Source organism: Monodelphis domestica, chromosome 1 (genome assembly GCF_027887165.1).
Source record: "Monodelphis domestica isolate mMonDom1 chromosome 1, mMonDom1.pri, whole genome shotgun sequence".
Taxonomy (NCBI): domain Eukaryota; kingdom Metazoa; phylum Chordata; class Mammalia; order Didelphimorphia; family Didelphidae; genus Monodelphis; species Monodelphis domestica.
In genome coordinates this window covers 301,316,547-301,332,417 of record NC_077227.1, presented here as the reverse complement: position 1 = coordinate 301,332,417, position 15,871 = coordinate 301,316,547, and the positions used below count along the sequence as shown (strand labels likewise).

At 39.6% G+C, this 15,871-nt stretch overlaps 1 protein-coding gene across 8 annotated transcripts in view; it reads left to right on the top strand.

Annotated features, from left to right (window-relative positions):
- KLHL3 (kelch like family member 3) overlaps window positions 1–15,871 on the top strand; it is a 205,670-nt gene that overhangs the window by 71,425 nt on the left and 118,374 nt on the right. For all 8 annotated transcript variants that reach the window (XR_008915034.1, XM_016424080.2, XM_007473295.3 and 5 more), the window contains one exon: window positions 11,879–12,041. Coding sequence is in view for 7 of the 8 variants with exons in the window: in XM_016424080.2 (XP_016279566.1) it covers window positions 11,879–12,041 (163 nt within the window). In the remaining variant the exon portion in view is untranslated. The remainder of the gene's footprint in view (window positions 1–11,878; window positions 12,042–15,871) is intronic.

Genomic DNA, 15,871 nt, shown 5'->3' with positions numbered 1-15,871 from the left:
CATATGAACAATGTTACCCTTTTTGGTAATGAAAAAGATGACAGACATGTTTTTCAGTAAAATCTGTCTTAAAACGACATTGAAAACTTGCTCTAGGCTTTTTTAACTGAATGTGAGAAAAATAAAATAATTTCTCATGTCAATAAAGCCTGGGGGTGCAATTCAGCACACTGGCCATCTCAGATCTCAAATGGGACTATAACAGCTCTGAGGATTATTTACAAATATACCATTGTAGGGAGGCCATCTTAACTGCCCCGAGAGAGTGTGCTGACAGTACATATAAGTGGACAGAATTTGAAAGAATTAAGCAAAATAGGAAGAATCCCTCCAGGTTCATGGACAGAATAATTGAGTTTGGCAGTCGATACCTAAATTTTGAACTTTCTGAAGAAAATTGCATAAGCCACTTTGTCAATAACTCTCTTTTTTTTTTTCCTGTAGTAAGGTTTTATTTAGGAATCTCAAATAGTGTAACATTCCTAATATTCCATTCTCCCTCAGCTCTTTTGAGGAGTATTATGAACAAGTTTTTTCTTTCCATCATATGAGATACTGAATAGGATGATTTCTATAAAGGCTTTTCCAAATCTAAAGTTCTATAATGATAAACTGAAATATTAGAGCTCATTTTAACTTGTTTACATAATAAAATTTTAACATGGAAACAATAAATTAGATGTATATTTAATCTTTATAGGAATCAAGTTTGCCATATTCTAACAAGGGTTTCATTTTGTACTACGTTTCTGGGTGAATAAAATATGTTGGATGTCATCTACTGTTCAAAAGCAAGCCTGACAATAAAAAAACGACCAAAATGGCTTGGGAAAAGTGAATATATTTCCAACATTACTGAATCACAAAAGAAGGGTCCCTTTAACATGGCATTTCATGTATAGTGAAAAGTAAAAATATTACGTTGTTAATAAGTATATCACTGAATCTTTACTGTCAAAAATATTTACAAAATGTAATTTTTGAATAATGAAAAATCTAACTACATCAGTTTAATTTCAAAGAACAGAAAAATATAAAAGACCAGCTGTCAAGTAGTTTCCAAGTCAAGTAGCCAAATACATAGAATTTTTGTATAATGTGGTATTACTGTTGTTGATAGATGTTCAGATAGCAATCTGAAATGATGCATATGAATACTTATTTTAACTTCATCTCATCTTTTTTCATTTTAAAAAATATTAATAGTACTGTTACCATTATTAAAGGTACAAATTCTATAAAACTACTAAGGATAAAGCAGTATCAACATTCTTTTAAACGATCAGAGAATTCTTAAAAACACTTAAAATATATTATTCAATAAAAAGTACACATTCACCCTACTCCATGTTATTGTCAATAACTCTTGCAAAGTGATTATGGATTATTTTAGAACTCATTGCCAAATGTGGCTTTAAATGGATCTTGAAGAATTACAAAAAAACTGCTCTATATGTTTCAAAGGGAAACAAAGAAAAGGTGGAAGAGACTAATGATCTCATGGTGAAAATTGAGAAATGATTGACATATTTAACAGATAAGATTGCTAAGCTGGAAAAAGGGCATGATACTCAACCAATGGCACTTGTCCCTCTTCAAGAATCAAACTATCGATCCATTACCTGCCAATTCTGTGAGAAGGGCCACAGAATGATAGAGTATAGAACTTTATTCAAGGTAATCAGAAATAATATGCAGTTTAATAACAACTACAGAAATAATAATTATAGAAATAACTATAATAATGATAATGGAAACCACAGCTTTAGTAATGATATTGGGAAAATGAGAATTCAAACCAAATGACTCCACAACAATATAACTTAAGTGGTTCTTGTCCAAAAAATACTCAGGGTGCTAATGCCTCTCAGGGGGGTGCCCAAGGATCATCCCATGTACTATGAAGGTGTCCGGAGGGGGCTAGGGCACAAGAATCAGAAGATACAACCTTTGATTTTCCGGACCCTGATGTCCTACTACCTGTTGTCCCTATCCACTGCCCCTCCCTCCCATACTGATGAGCCCCTGTCTTTTGGACACTGGAGCTTCCAGGTCTGTATTAACAAGTATACCTGATTTACATTGCTATTCCATTGGCTCAGAGAATGTAATGGGAGTGTCAGGGATATCCCAAGGGGTTCATCAAGAGGAAAGAATGTTGTAAGAAGTACAACATTCTTTCCTCTTGATGCCTGACTCCCCTTTAAATTTGCTGGGGAGGGACCTTCTATGCAAACTCATAGCCTCAATAACTTGCTCCCCAGATGGTTCCTTATCATTGGAAGTACCTGAGGGATCTTTAAAATTACTCCCTGTACTTCTCTCAGAGAGCCAGGAGGGGAAAGAGCATCCCACCTTTGTAATACCTGCATATATACGGAGTCTCTTTGGGCCACATCTTGTTCCAATGTAGGCTTACTCAAGTCGGCTGTTCCTGTGCAGATTTAAAAATTAAATTCTAGCCCACCTTCTTCCATTCCTCATTATCCCCTCTCAAAAGAGACAATTGAGGGTATTACCCCAGTAATAGACTCATTAATTGACCAGGGAATAATAATCCCTTGTAAATCTGAATATAATTCGCCCATCCTGCCTGTTAAAAAACCTAAGATAGGGCCTGATGCCAAGCTCCTCTATAGATTCTTACAGGATTTGAGGGCTGTGAACAATCACATTATGAAGAGACACTCCGTAGTTTCCAACATACATATGATCATTTCTTCTATTCCTAGCACAGCTACATAATTTACAGTAGTGGACTTGTGCTCAGCCCTCTTTTCCATACCAATTCATGAGGATTCCAGGCATATCTTTGCTTTCATCTGGAAGGGCTCCCCTTACAAAGCCTAATGTACAGATTATAGCAGAACATTTTCACACAAAATCACTGGCTCCAGGCTTTCTCTTCTGTTTATAGTCTTGTTGCTGGTTTTAGGGGGGAAGTAAATTTTTTTTTTTTGCCTATTTATTTATTTATTTAACATTTTTTTATTTGGTCAATTTCAAACATTATTCCTTGGTTACAAACATCATTTTCTATTCCTCCCCAGCCTTCCCCCACCCCTCCCATAGCTGGTGCTCAATTCCCCTGGGTATTACATGTGTCCTTGATTAGAACCCATTTCCATGTTGATGTTTGCACTAGGATGTTCATTTAGAGTCTACATCCCCAATCATATCTTCTCTACCCTTATTGTCAAGCAGTTGTTTTTCTTTGGTGTTTTTACACCCACAGTTTTCCCTCTGAATGTGGATAGTGTTCTTTCTCATAGATCCCTCTGGGTGGTTCAGGAACATTGCATTGCCACAAATGGAGAAGTCCATTACATTTGATTGTACCACAATCAAAGGAGATCAGTCAGTTAGTCTTTTATCACTCACCACAAGGTCTGTCTAAGCAAGGATTCTAGGGACACCAGGCCAGCTCCATCTCAGCTGACTTCACCAGAGAGAGTTCCAGCCAGAGTCCTCCTTAAAGAGCCTTCCAGCCAGAGACTGTTCCAAAGGGCCTCTCTCCAGAGCCTCCAGAGGGACAGAGTTCCCTCAGAGGAGCTCCAGCGAGACCTCCTTAGAGATTGTCCTCCAAGAGCTTCCCTTCTCCAGAGCCTCTCTCAAGAGATTCTTCCCAAGCGATCCTCATCAGAGATCCTCCAAAAGGATTTATTTCTCAAGAGATTCTGCTTTTTCTTATATAGGGGTTTTTCTCCTATGTCACCTCCCCTAAGTCCATACATCTACCAATCACTGTAGACGTTTTCCAAAGGACTGCCCATCTGAATTCCTGCTAAGTCAACTAAATCTCCTCAGTAAGTCTGAACCAGAAAAAATGCTGCTGTGTCTACTAATCTCCTCAGTAAGTCTGAACCAGTGAAAACACAGCTGAGTCAACTAATCTCATTAAGAGAAAACTTGCCTGACCCTTTTAGGTACCTAGCATCTCATTGTATCAATTCTAAAAAACAGGCATGGCTCAAAGAACTCCTTGCCTTATTATAAGCATAGGTCCAAGTACTTTCATTGTTTAGCAAGGAGTTTTCTCCCCTAAAGCAGTCTTCAGTACGGGTGGAGTAGAGGTCCTCCCATAGCAAGGATTTTTCTCCCCTAAAGCAGTTTTAAGTACGGGTGGAGTAGAGGTCCTCCCATTTCTGATCCTGGGGAGTTCTCACATCAAAATGGGGAATGTTTCCCAGTAGGGAATTTGTTCCAATGGAGTATTCCTCAATGTGGAAATTTTTAACATTCACAAGTCTGAGAAATTTCAAGATTTACAGGGTTTACTGGGAAAAACAGGACTAGGATGGAAGATGAGGTGAGAGGGATGGGGTTATCCCTAGTCTTTAAGGAGGGTTAGGATGATTTTGGGAAATATCAATCCTGTCACAGCTGTGACACAAATGTCTGTCAGGGAGTTAGGAGGACAACTGTTTAATCTTCTTTCTTCTTCCTTCAAATTCAAGTCTCAGAGACACCAATATCTTCTTCACCACACTCAGCTCCAAAAGCTACACTGATCCCTCAGCCTAGGACAGAAGTTAACAAGGGTCCTGTTCAGAGCTTCTTCCCTGTTCAGCCTGGCTCAAAAGCATGTCTCCCCAACTTAGGACAGAAGCTAAGAGGGATCCAGTCAGAAACCTCTCTGCCTAGCTCAGAAGCCACCAGGGTCTCTCAGTTCAGTTGCTGGTTTTTCTCCAACTGCCTCTCTGGGAACATTCCAATGGAATGTTATGTTTGGTTTACAGCTCTTCTTTTCTCAGCTTTGTTTTGAATGCTTGCTTCGCAAATTCTTTCTTACACAGATTGCATCTTCTGCCTTCTTTCTATCAGTTGAGGCCCAATAGGTCTTGGTCCAATCTTTAATTTTGACCTTGTGAGTATCTACCCTCTCAGGTGTGTTTCTTGTAGACAACATATGGTAGGATTTTGGATTCTAATAAACTCTCCTATTCATCTTATGTCTTATGGGTGAGTTCATCCCATTCACATTCAAAGTTATGATTGTCACTTGTGAATTCCCTAGCATTTTGATATCCTCTCTTAGTTCTGTCCTTTCTTCTTTTGCTATATCCTTTTAAACCAGTGGTTTACTTTTAATACTAATCCCCTAATCCCCTCCCTTGATATGCTTCCATTTCTGGTCCTTCCCTTTTTGTTCCCTTGTTTTTTTTTAGGGTCTGTTAAGTTCACTCCACCCTCTCCTTCCCTCCCTTTTTGTACTCCCTCCCCTCTACCCCCCCCTTAGTTTTCCCTTCTCAGTTATTGTGTAGGATGAGATAGAATTCAAGATCTCAATGGATCTAGATGTTCTTCTCCCTCAGAATTGATTTCACTGAGAGTAAGGTTTTAAGTATTACGTATTAGCAATCTCTTCCTCTCCTTCTTATAAGAATATTCTTCCCCTCCCCTTTCCATGTGTATCTTTGTGTGAACAAGATTATCCTATTTATTTTATTTCTTCCAGTATCTCTTGGTGCCATCTTCGATTCCCCCACACCATTTTTCTTTTTTTTCATATCATCTTAATGCCCCAATCTTTTCCTATGAGTGATTCTTCTATTACTGTATAATGAATCCACTTTTTGAGAGTTACAAATAACATTTTCCCCATATAGTAATATATATATTTTGATCTAATTGTAGCCCTTAAAGAAGAGAGTTTGAATGAAAAAGAAAACATTTTTCCCCTTTCCCCTATCTTTCTAATTTACCTTTTCACGTTTCTCTTGATCTTTGTGTTTGAATATCAAGCTTTCCACTTAGTCCTGGTATTTTCTTTACAAATACTGGGAAATCTTCTATTTTGTTGAATGCCCATACTTTCCCCTAGACGTATATAGTCAGTTTTGATGGATAGGTGATTCTTGGTTGAAGATCCAGTTCTCTTGCCTTTCTGAATATCATGTTCCAGGCCTTGTGGTCCTTTAGTGTGGAAGCTTCTAGGTCTTGTGTGATCCTGATTGGTGCTCCTTGGTATCTGAATTGTCTCTTTTTGGCTTCTTGTAGAATTTTCTGCTTAGCTTGAAAGCTCTGAATTTTGGCAATTACATTCCTGGGAGTTGTCTTTTGGGGATTTAGTGTAGAGGGTGTTCTATGAACTCTTTCAATGTCTATTTTGCCTCCTTGTAAGAGAACATCAGGGTAGTTTTCTTGGATGATTTCCTGTATTATGATTTCAAAATTTCTGTTTATTTCTGGCTTTTCAGGTAGATCAATGATTCTCAAATCGTCTCTCCTTCCTCTGTTTTCCTGATCTGTCACCTTGTCAGTGAGATATTTTATTTTTTGACTTTGTTTTATTAATTTTATTAATTCTTGCTGTTTTGCAAGATCATTGGTTTCCAGTTGCTCAATCCTGGTCTTTAAGGCCTGGTTTTCTGCTTTAATGTTTTGATTTTCTGTCATAATTTTTTAATTTTCTCTTTGAACCATTTCCCACTTCTCTTGCCAGGAGGCTTCCATCTTTTTGGTAATCTCCAATTTAAATTCTTCCAGGGCTTGTGGACTATTTCCATTTTTAAAGATGATTTTGTCTTTGATTGAATTTCCTCCTGTGTTTGTCTCTGTAGCCTGGGTTTTTCCTCCGTAAACATTTTCGAGGGTCACTGCCTTTTTTTTGTTTTTCTTGGAGGGTGTTTGCTCCTGTGCACAATTTGCCTTGACTATGGAGGTTTTACCTTCCCTTTTTAGTCAGAAATCTGAGTGAGCTGGGCAGGCTCTTTGTGTATGGAGTGAAGGAGCAAGGATTTTGCCTGAGGCAAGCTCTTCAATCTCTGCAGCCGTTTGTAGCTCTTCTCTGTGCTACCTTCCCAGGAGAGCCCATGGTCTCCGATCCCTCGCCCGCCAGGGTTTCAGGTGTAACTGCTCTCAGGGGTAGGTCTTTGGTGGTCTTAGTCAGCTCCCAAGGGCTCTTGCTCACTCTAGAGGTGCTCCTCACTGACTTTCTGATTCTGGCGTGCACTGGCTCTGACTCTGGCTCCCTAGGTGGGGTGGGGGAGGGTAGATTGGCTAACATTTGGGTGGAAGCTTTTTTACCTCCTTATTGTATGGAAATGCCCAAACCCCATGTACCTTTAATGCTGTACTCTACTGTAGAGTCCCTCCGTTCTTATGAAACTGTTTTTTTTTGTTTTTTGAGGTAGTCTGTATTGGTGGGTGCTGGGGAGAGGAAGCGTCCTGCGTCTAGATGTCGCCATGCATACCCGGAAGTTTGGGAAGTAAATTTTTAAGGAAAAATGTGTAGTAGATGGGAAAGAGTACTGTTTTAAGACTCAGCCAGGGTTCAGATCTTCTCTCTGATGCTCACCACCTTTTTGACTTGGTTTCCTCTTCTGCAAAATGAGGGAGTTTGGCCTTCAGCTTCTGAAGTTCCTTCCAGCCCTACATCTAAGGTGTAATGAGAAGGTAGAACTTCCTGAAAACCCTTGTAGACTGTTTCAAGAAGGGATAAGAAGTATGAATACTTACTGAGTGCCAGATATTAAATCAAGCAGCTTCTGCTTTCAGGGTATTTAGATTTGGTAGATGGGAACAGAAAAACTGAGGGAAAATGCTGGAGGTTATCATCAGATGTTTTACTCTCTATATTTGTTTTTTTTCACTATGTTTCCAGCTTTCAGAATGTATAGGCCAGGTTCCATTTTGACAGTGAGGTAGAGATGATGCTATAGTTAGAGAGGCACCATGGGTTTGGATATGGGTCAGAGGACCTGGGTGGTTAGGTCTGACAGACGAGTCACATAACTCTTCAAAGCTCAGTTTGTTAATTTATAAAATGGGGTAATAATACTGATGGTCTATATCTTCATGAGAGTGTCATGAAGAACAGGCTTTGTAAACTTTAAGGCATTATATAGATGAGTTATTGTTGTTGTTGTTATTATTATTATTTTAATAGTCTAGTCCACACATTTTATACCCTCTCCCCTCCTAATTTCCTTTTCAGTTGCTCCAAGGAAGAGAAAAGACTTTTGACTCATAATTACCATCTAAAGATCAAATAGTGGAAACGGGCAATTAGAGAAACCACAGTTCTGTTCATTTTAAGAAGCAGCCAAGGGGAATGTTTTCAGTCAGAGGCAGTCCCAAATAGGACGAAGAAGCCAGCTGATTGTTTTTTTCTCTTTAGTGTGATTTCTTTGTAGCAGGGAAATTGAAAACGACAGGGAGTAACTGTCTAGAGAAATTTTAAAAACTGAAAGTGTAACCTGAGAACACAGAGGGAACTGTTCATTAATGCACCTATTTTTAGACAGTTGTCATGAGAACAGCTTTCAGTTTTATAGTAGCTTAAGTTTAACAAGCACTTTTTTTCAGAGACTCTGGGAAATGATGTGGTACAAATATTGCTGTACCCAAATTACTTATGAAGAAACTGAGACTTAAGTCACATAGATTAGGGACTGTTGGAAACAGGACTTCCATCTAGTTCTTCTGTCTCCAAATCCACATGGCCTTGTATGAGGGTGGGGGTAGAATGTCAGTTTATTTAGATAATTAAGCATACATTTATTGAGTGCTTTCTATGTACCAGGCATTGATCATAGAATCATAGGTCCAGAGGTATTCTCAAGTTATATAAGACTAACCCCCTCATTTTACAACTGAAGAAACTGAGCCCTGGAGGGGTCATGACTTGCCCAAATTCATGCATTCAGGGATTATCATGTCAGAACTGAATACAGTACAAGTGCTTTTTCCACTTGTACCATGCCATGCTGCCTTTGCAATGCTAGGTGTTTGAGAATAGCCCTTCAGAGAGTTTATGTTTTATTGGGTGATCTTTTGAATGTAGGTCAGAGAGCACATGACCACTTAGTGAAATTCTTGTTTAATAATCAGAAAAATAATGCATTCTTACTTTTACATAACACTTGATTTTTTAAAGTGCTTTTTATTCACAGTTGGTACAGATGTGATGACACATTTGAAGACTTTCTTCCAAGGGAATACCCACACCAACAAAATCATAGATCCTTAAAGTGCCCTCTGGAATTTAGTTATGTGGATGCTCCTTCCACTGATGCTGATTTCAATTCCTCTTGGTGGATAGTCTTCAAGAATTGCTGTGGCTAAGCACTTCCACTCTGTTATGGCCAACTTAGTAACGAGCTTTTCTGACCTTAGCTAGGCTGGTTGCCACGTGGATAAGATGACCCCCATTTTGTAGAGGAATAAACAGAGAGTCAGAGAGATGAGTTGATTTACTGAAGGTAACAACTAGGAAAGGGCAGAGGTTGGACTGGACCTCAGATTTCCTGCCTCTTCTCTTCTACCTTGTTGTTTTCCTAATTACAGCAGGTCATCCCTCCCCCCTTCCTTCTACCCCATCCTTAGTTGCTCTCAAGTTTTACCACATCGTAGGATATGTCTTCCTTGTTCCACTTTTCTGTAATTGAGGACATTGCTATCCTAGTGAGAATAAGTGGTTTTCTCTAGCTTTGTTTCTGTCACGTCAAAAGTCAAGGAGAAACATTTTGATGGTTACAACTCTGGGGCTTGGAACTTGATTGATTTTCTAATTTTCTGTCCCCTCTGTGTGTGCCTGTTTGTACAAAGGGGATAGGAATAGTTAATGATATCTCAACTAACCAGCAGGATGGAAGACTAATCTGTTCTTGGAATCTGTGTATCCAGGCTGAGCAAGCCTACAGGTTAATTGAGTTCCTTGTTTTATGGCTGCCTGGTGGGGATGGTGGTAGTGGCAGGGGATGGAGGAAGCAGATTCAGGGGCCGGCTATGTCTACATGTGGTCAGAGAGGTTTTGGAGGGCTACATTTTTTTTTTCTTGGAAAGGGTCAGTGATTTAGAAAACACCCAAGGACACACTGCTGACTGTTGGCTATCCTGTTGGGGCCCAAGAGACTAGGAGAGAGCAAGGAGGAGGCAGAGGCAGAGGAGACCACTATAAAACAATAGCTAGGATTTATAGAGCATTGTAAAGTTTGCAAAGCACTTTGACTCCTGAATCTCATTTGTTCCTCACAAAAACCTGTGATGTAGGTCATTTTACAGATCCCCATTTTACAGATGAGGAAACTCAGACTATGAGGTTCAGAGATTGGCTGAGATTTACCCAGCTGATACATTTCAGAGGCTGTGTCTCCCCAAAGGTCAGCACCCTTACCCTTATGCCATAGTGCCTCTGTATGCTGAGAGAGACACTGGTGTTTAGGATTTCTTGGGCACTAAAACATCTTCCTTTAGGAGCAGGTAATATGGGAAAGATCGAGGATTTAAGGATTTGGTTTAATTAGGGTAAACCCTGGGAAAGTAGTGCGTTGACCAGTTGGAAGCTCCTGACAAAGGATGGGTTGGTGGAGGTCAATTAGCAGCCAGGGAGCTAGGCCTGGACTGCACATATGTAGGGAAGGTCAGGGTGGTTTGGGGCAATAGCCAATAGCCAGGATTTGGATAACTTAAAAAGTGAATGGCACCCTAAGCTGAGGAAAGTCAGAGATATCCTGTCACCATGACATCACTGAGCCCTATTGGACAGAAACAGTTGGCTGACCTCAGTTGGAGGTATTATTGGAATAGCCCATTGATCACCCGTTTATAGATAGACATTGTTATTGGTAGGAAATAATTACTCTTTGGAAGGTAAAGGGGACAAAAAACAAGAAGACTCAAATCAAACTACTCTACTTTTCTGTTCTCCTAGTGGATGATGGACAGGAATGGGACATCAGGGAGCTCTGGAGGAAAAATGGAAATTTGAACTCTTGGAAGGCTATGTAGGCCCTGGCTGGCTTGCTCAATCCCCAGGGAATATGAGTTGTACCTCATATTTCTCCTTTTCTTTTTGATTTGTTTAATTTAGAATCTGGAAAAAAATACCTTGCTGTTTTTATTGGTATCTTTTGTTTTTGAGTATTGTCTTCATTTCCACATATATACCACTTCTAGGAAAGCTCAGCAAAATTAATCAGAATATCAACTGAGTATGATAGCATATGTAATATTCTACATCCATAGATCCCCAGCTCTTTAAAGAAGGAAAAGGAGATTCTCCCTCTCTCACTGTCTCTGTCTCTTCCTTACTTTCTGTCTTAGAATCAATACTAAATATTGGTTCCAAGGCAGGAGAGTAGTAAGGGCTGGGGAATGGGGGTTAAGTGACTTGCCCAGGGTCACATAGCTAGGAAGTTTCTGAGATCAAATTTGAATCCAGGACTTCCTGTCTCTAGACCTTGCTCTCGATTTATTGAACCACCTAGCTATTCTCTGGATGTTCATTCTTTCATTTCTATTCTGGAGCCAAACTTGGTTATTATAATTACATGTCATTTAGTGGAGGTTTTTTGGGTGGTTATCTTCTCCCATTACATTGTAGCTATTGTATATATTAATTTTCTAGCCCTGCTGACTTTGTTTTATATCTTTGAATTCTTCACATTGTTTCTTTATAATATTCCATTTCCTCATGTCATTCATTGCCTCTGTTAGCTATTGATGAGCATCCACTTTATTTCTAGTTCCTCACTACTGTGAAAAATGATACTGTGTATATTTTGTTGTATACAAGACCTTTGTTTCAATATTTGAGATCTCTGCATCAAAAGCGATGGACCTTATAGTCAATATGGTCTTTTTCTGGGTTAAGAAAAATCTGCTTTATAGGTGGCAGCTGCTGCTTACTGCCTCAGATTCAATATGTGTCAGTATGCCTTGTTCCTGGGCAGGTCTCTTGCTTTGAGAATATTGTCAGAGTTAGGTAGCTTTGGGCCCAGAATACTATTTGATGGGTTTCTTTGGTCCTAGTTTGGGCAAGAGCCTTGTCTTGATTGAATAGAGTTGGGGGATTTTATTTTATTGCTCTAGGGGAGATCCTAGGAGTCTGCCTTAGATATCTCAATTGGCAACCTTTATTTCTTCCCTTTAGGTGCTGCTGCCAGCAGCAAGTTTGTTACAACTAATGGATGTCCGGCAAAATTGCTGTGATTTTCTTCAGTCTCAGTTACATCCCACCAACTGCCTTGGCATCAGAGCATTTGCAGATGTGCACACCTGCACAGAACTCCTGCAGCAGGCCAATGCTTATGCAGGTAATGGGGAGCTCTGAGGATGGGAGGGTAGAGGGTGCTATCTTTGATTTATTGTGGTCAGTTACCAAGCATTTACAGAGTCCCTACTGTGTGCCCAAAGTGCTTTATAAGGTATTGTGAACTATACAGGGAAAGTATAGAACATAGTCTCTTCCCCAAGAAAGCTTTTTTTGGCAAAAATAAGGGATAAATATGTGAAAGTTAATTAACAATACATGAAATAGGTAACATTTTCTCTTTAAAAAAGTTTCTATTAATATCTTTTGGTTTCATTTCACCTTAGTTTCTCCCAGTATCTTTTCCCTTTCCCCTCCCAGATAGCCATTCTATATAGCAAATAATATTTTTTAAAAGATAAAAAAGGAAGAAAACATTAGAATAAATGATCAATACATTGAATAAATAAAAAACATGTGCAATATATAATACCTATAGATTCTCTATCTCTCGGGTCTTCTCATATCTCTTCTTTTGAGCCATGCTTGTTTATTATAGTTTTGCAATATTCACTTTTTATTTTTTTTTGTTTGGATGTTTTTTCCATTTACATTGTTGTAATCTTTGGGCATATTATTTTTTCTTTGCTTACATCATCATCTATCAATTCATGTCTGTCTTTCCATGCTTCTTTTGTGTTTATCACATTCAATATTTTTCGTGGTAAAGTAATATTCTTATTACATTCACATACCACAGTTTGTTTGGCCAATCTCTAAAATAATAAAGTAAAAAAAAATAAATAAATTTTGTTTTCAATTCTTGCTATCACACACAAAAAAAATGCTGCCATAGATATTTTGAAGTATATAGGTACTTCTTTCTTTCAATGGCCTCCTTGGGCATAAGCTTATAGTGGATAAAACACTGTATTGGGAGTCAGGAAGACCAAAGTTCAAATTCTGTCTCGATACTTACTGTCTATGTGATCCAGGGCAAGTCACTTAACTCCTGCAAACCTTCAGTTTCCTTGTCTGTGAAATAGGATTGATAATAATGGGGTCCAATGAGGTAATATATATAAAAGGATTTTCCAACAAAAATGCTATGTAAATGTGATCATTTCTATTTGTTTATTTCTATTCTCTGTTATCTTTCTATCATCTATCTCTATCGTCTCTCCCTATCATTTCTTTATCTGTCTCTATCATATATCTGTCAACTCTATGTGTATTATCTCCCTCCTCTTCCTCTATTTCTGTCTTTATCATCTCTCTATCTCAAATTTCCTCCTATCTCTCTCCTTCCCTCCCTCCCCCCTCTCTCCTCCCTCACTTCCCCTCCTCTCTCTCTCCCTCCCTCCCTCTTCCCTCCATCTCTCTCCCTCTTGCTTTGTTATCTTTTCCATCTTTCCTCCCTTTAATTCTCATTCGGTTTTGCTGCTTCTTATCTTTCCATTGTTCTTTGTGATGAGGTAGAGTGGAAAGAGCACTGGATTTGGAATCAGAGGATCTGGGTTCAAATTCTAGCCATTCTATTTACTACTTTTAATTTGCATTCTAGGCCTTCCTTATCTTATGAACAAACCAGTGTCTCCTAGTTCCCAGGGTTGGTGGGGGAAGAAGTCAATCCTATTATAGTGCCAGAGCATTCCTAAGCATGCCTTTCAAGATGTCTAGAAAGACTTCTCCAGCCCTAGTTGAGATACCTGATTGATTCTGTGACTTCACCAGTTAGTCACTGAGTGACATGCCAGTAGACAACACAAGTGCATTGGGTGATCTTTGCTCACTGGTGGTTCTCCTAAGTGTACATTTGCAGTCTGGGTGCAAAGAGTCATCAGAGTGAGCTGACCCCTTGAGTCAGTGGCTCTTCAGAGTAGGAGGTTGTTCTTTTCTGCCAGGTGTCAAAGTTGGGTTGATGTTTGCTGGGATGTTTGTCTAAGCTGGCCTAAAAAACCTAGCAAAAATATGGGCATTTGGTAGGATAGCTGTTTATGGAGGGACAGAGCTTTGAGTCATTCTTCAGTAGAACTGAGTTTTGGAACATTGGGTAATTCTAATTGACCAATCTTGACCCTGAGAAAAGTTGAGGAAATATACTTCCCTCCCATTTTTTGCACAGATGAGAGACTATGGCTATGGAACAGTACATAGTCTGTCAGTCTCAGTTTACATTCTGGTTAGTGTTGCTGAACTTTCTCTTTCTTTTTTGTTCTGTTTCAGAGGATGATGTGAAGAGTAGGTAGAGGAAGAGGGATCTAGAAATGAAAGTGACAGAAAAAAAATAACAGTAAAATTTTAAATAAAGAATGGAGGTTTAGGGGGCAGATAGGTGGCTCAGTGGACAAAGAGCCAGGCCTGGAGATTGGAGGTCCTGGGTTCAAATGTGGCCTCTGACACTTCTAGCCGTGTGATCCTGGACAAGCCACTTAATTCCAGTTCCTTAGCTTTCTCTGCTCTTCTGCCTTGGAACTGATACTTAGTATCCATTCTAAGCAGAAGGTAAGAGTTTAAAAAAAAGGAAGTTTAGAAATGTTTCTGCCACGTTCCTCTCCCCATTCCCTACCTTTAACACATGTTCCTTCCTAAGCAGCTATTTAACTGCCTGTTTGACCCCTCCTTGGTTTTCTTAGGCTTGATCAATAGAGTGTAAAGTCCTCAAAGCAGCCCATGTAGGGTCCAAGGCCTTCGACGATGTGCCTGGGGGATGAGATCTTTGTCTTCTAGATTATATTGAACACCAAGCAGGAACATCTTTTATAGGTTTTTTTTTAAAAGTTGTCTTGCCCATCCCGGAATGCCAATGAGTGCTGACCTGACAGTAATGAAGAAGGAAATTCTATATCATGGGTCAGGCTATAGTGACTGAACCAGGTTGAGAAGGTGCTCTAACCTCAGCTGCTGCTTGCTTTGCTGTGTACCTGAAGTAAAGACATTTCCCTACATTATCTAAGTCATGTGGGCTCTCCTAATCAGGGACAATCATCTTGTGAACAGCATTATTAGCATCTGCCTCATTGAACCGGGGGCCTTTGCGGGGATATTTGCTCCAGGGAAATTGAACCCAGAATTTAAAGGCATTGGCTGATTTCCTGATTTCCTGATAGCAGGCAAAACTCTTAGAATTATAGAGTACAGTTTCAGAACTCAGTGGAGCTTTGGAGATGATCCAGTCTCACCCTCTCCCTGGAAGCCCAAGTTTATACCAGGTGAAGGAACCTAGGCTTCTGATTCATTTCCCTTGGTTAAACTTATCAAGCAGACAGTTCTACAGGTTGGAGATCCAACAAGTCCAGAGATGGGTCAGCACCCCCCCCCCCTTCCCCCTCCCAGGTTCCCTTTTCCTTTATCTTTGCTTTTATTCCTCTGGCTAGTTTCTCAGTTGTGATAAATCTCCAGTTCTTGGAGGGGAGGTAGAATTGCCTTGGAGCTCCCTCTTCCTGCTTTTGTTTAGTTTTTCTGTTTGGAATATTACTCCCCCTCCTTTCTCCCATTCCTTTTTAGAGGTAAATGTTATAATGGAAAAAGCACTGGTTTTAGAATAAGAGGAAGTGAATTCAAATCCCACTTATATGATTTTAGGCAAAATGACCTCAACTCCCTGGGTTCTGTAAAATAAGGGCACTGGGTTAGAGGCTTCCAACGTCCCTTCCAGCCCTAAATTTAGGGCTTCCCCTCTATTTCTCCTCAGTTACCTCTGTTCTTATTTTGGTATCACTACTTGCTATACAAGAACTATTTCTGTGAGTGTCCTTTTAGCCACTAGTAACTTAAAGCTCTGGTTCTTTTTTCCCGTGTCCTTCCCTGAGTCTGGAAGGCAGCTTCTCCTACGGTCCCTGTAGTTTTGGTCTGGGTAAGGAAATGAACCTTGATGTTTCTTCTGATAAGTAG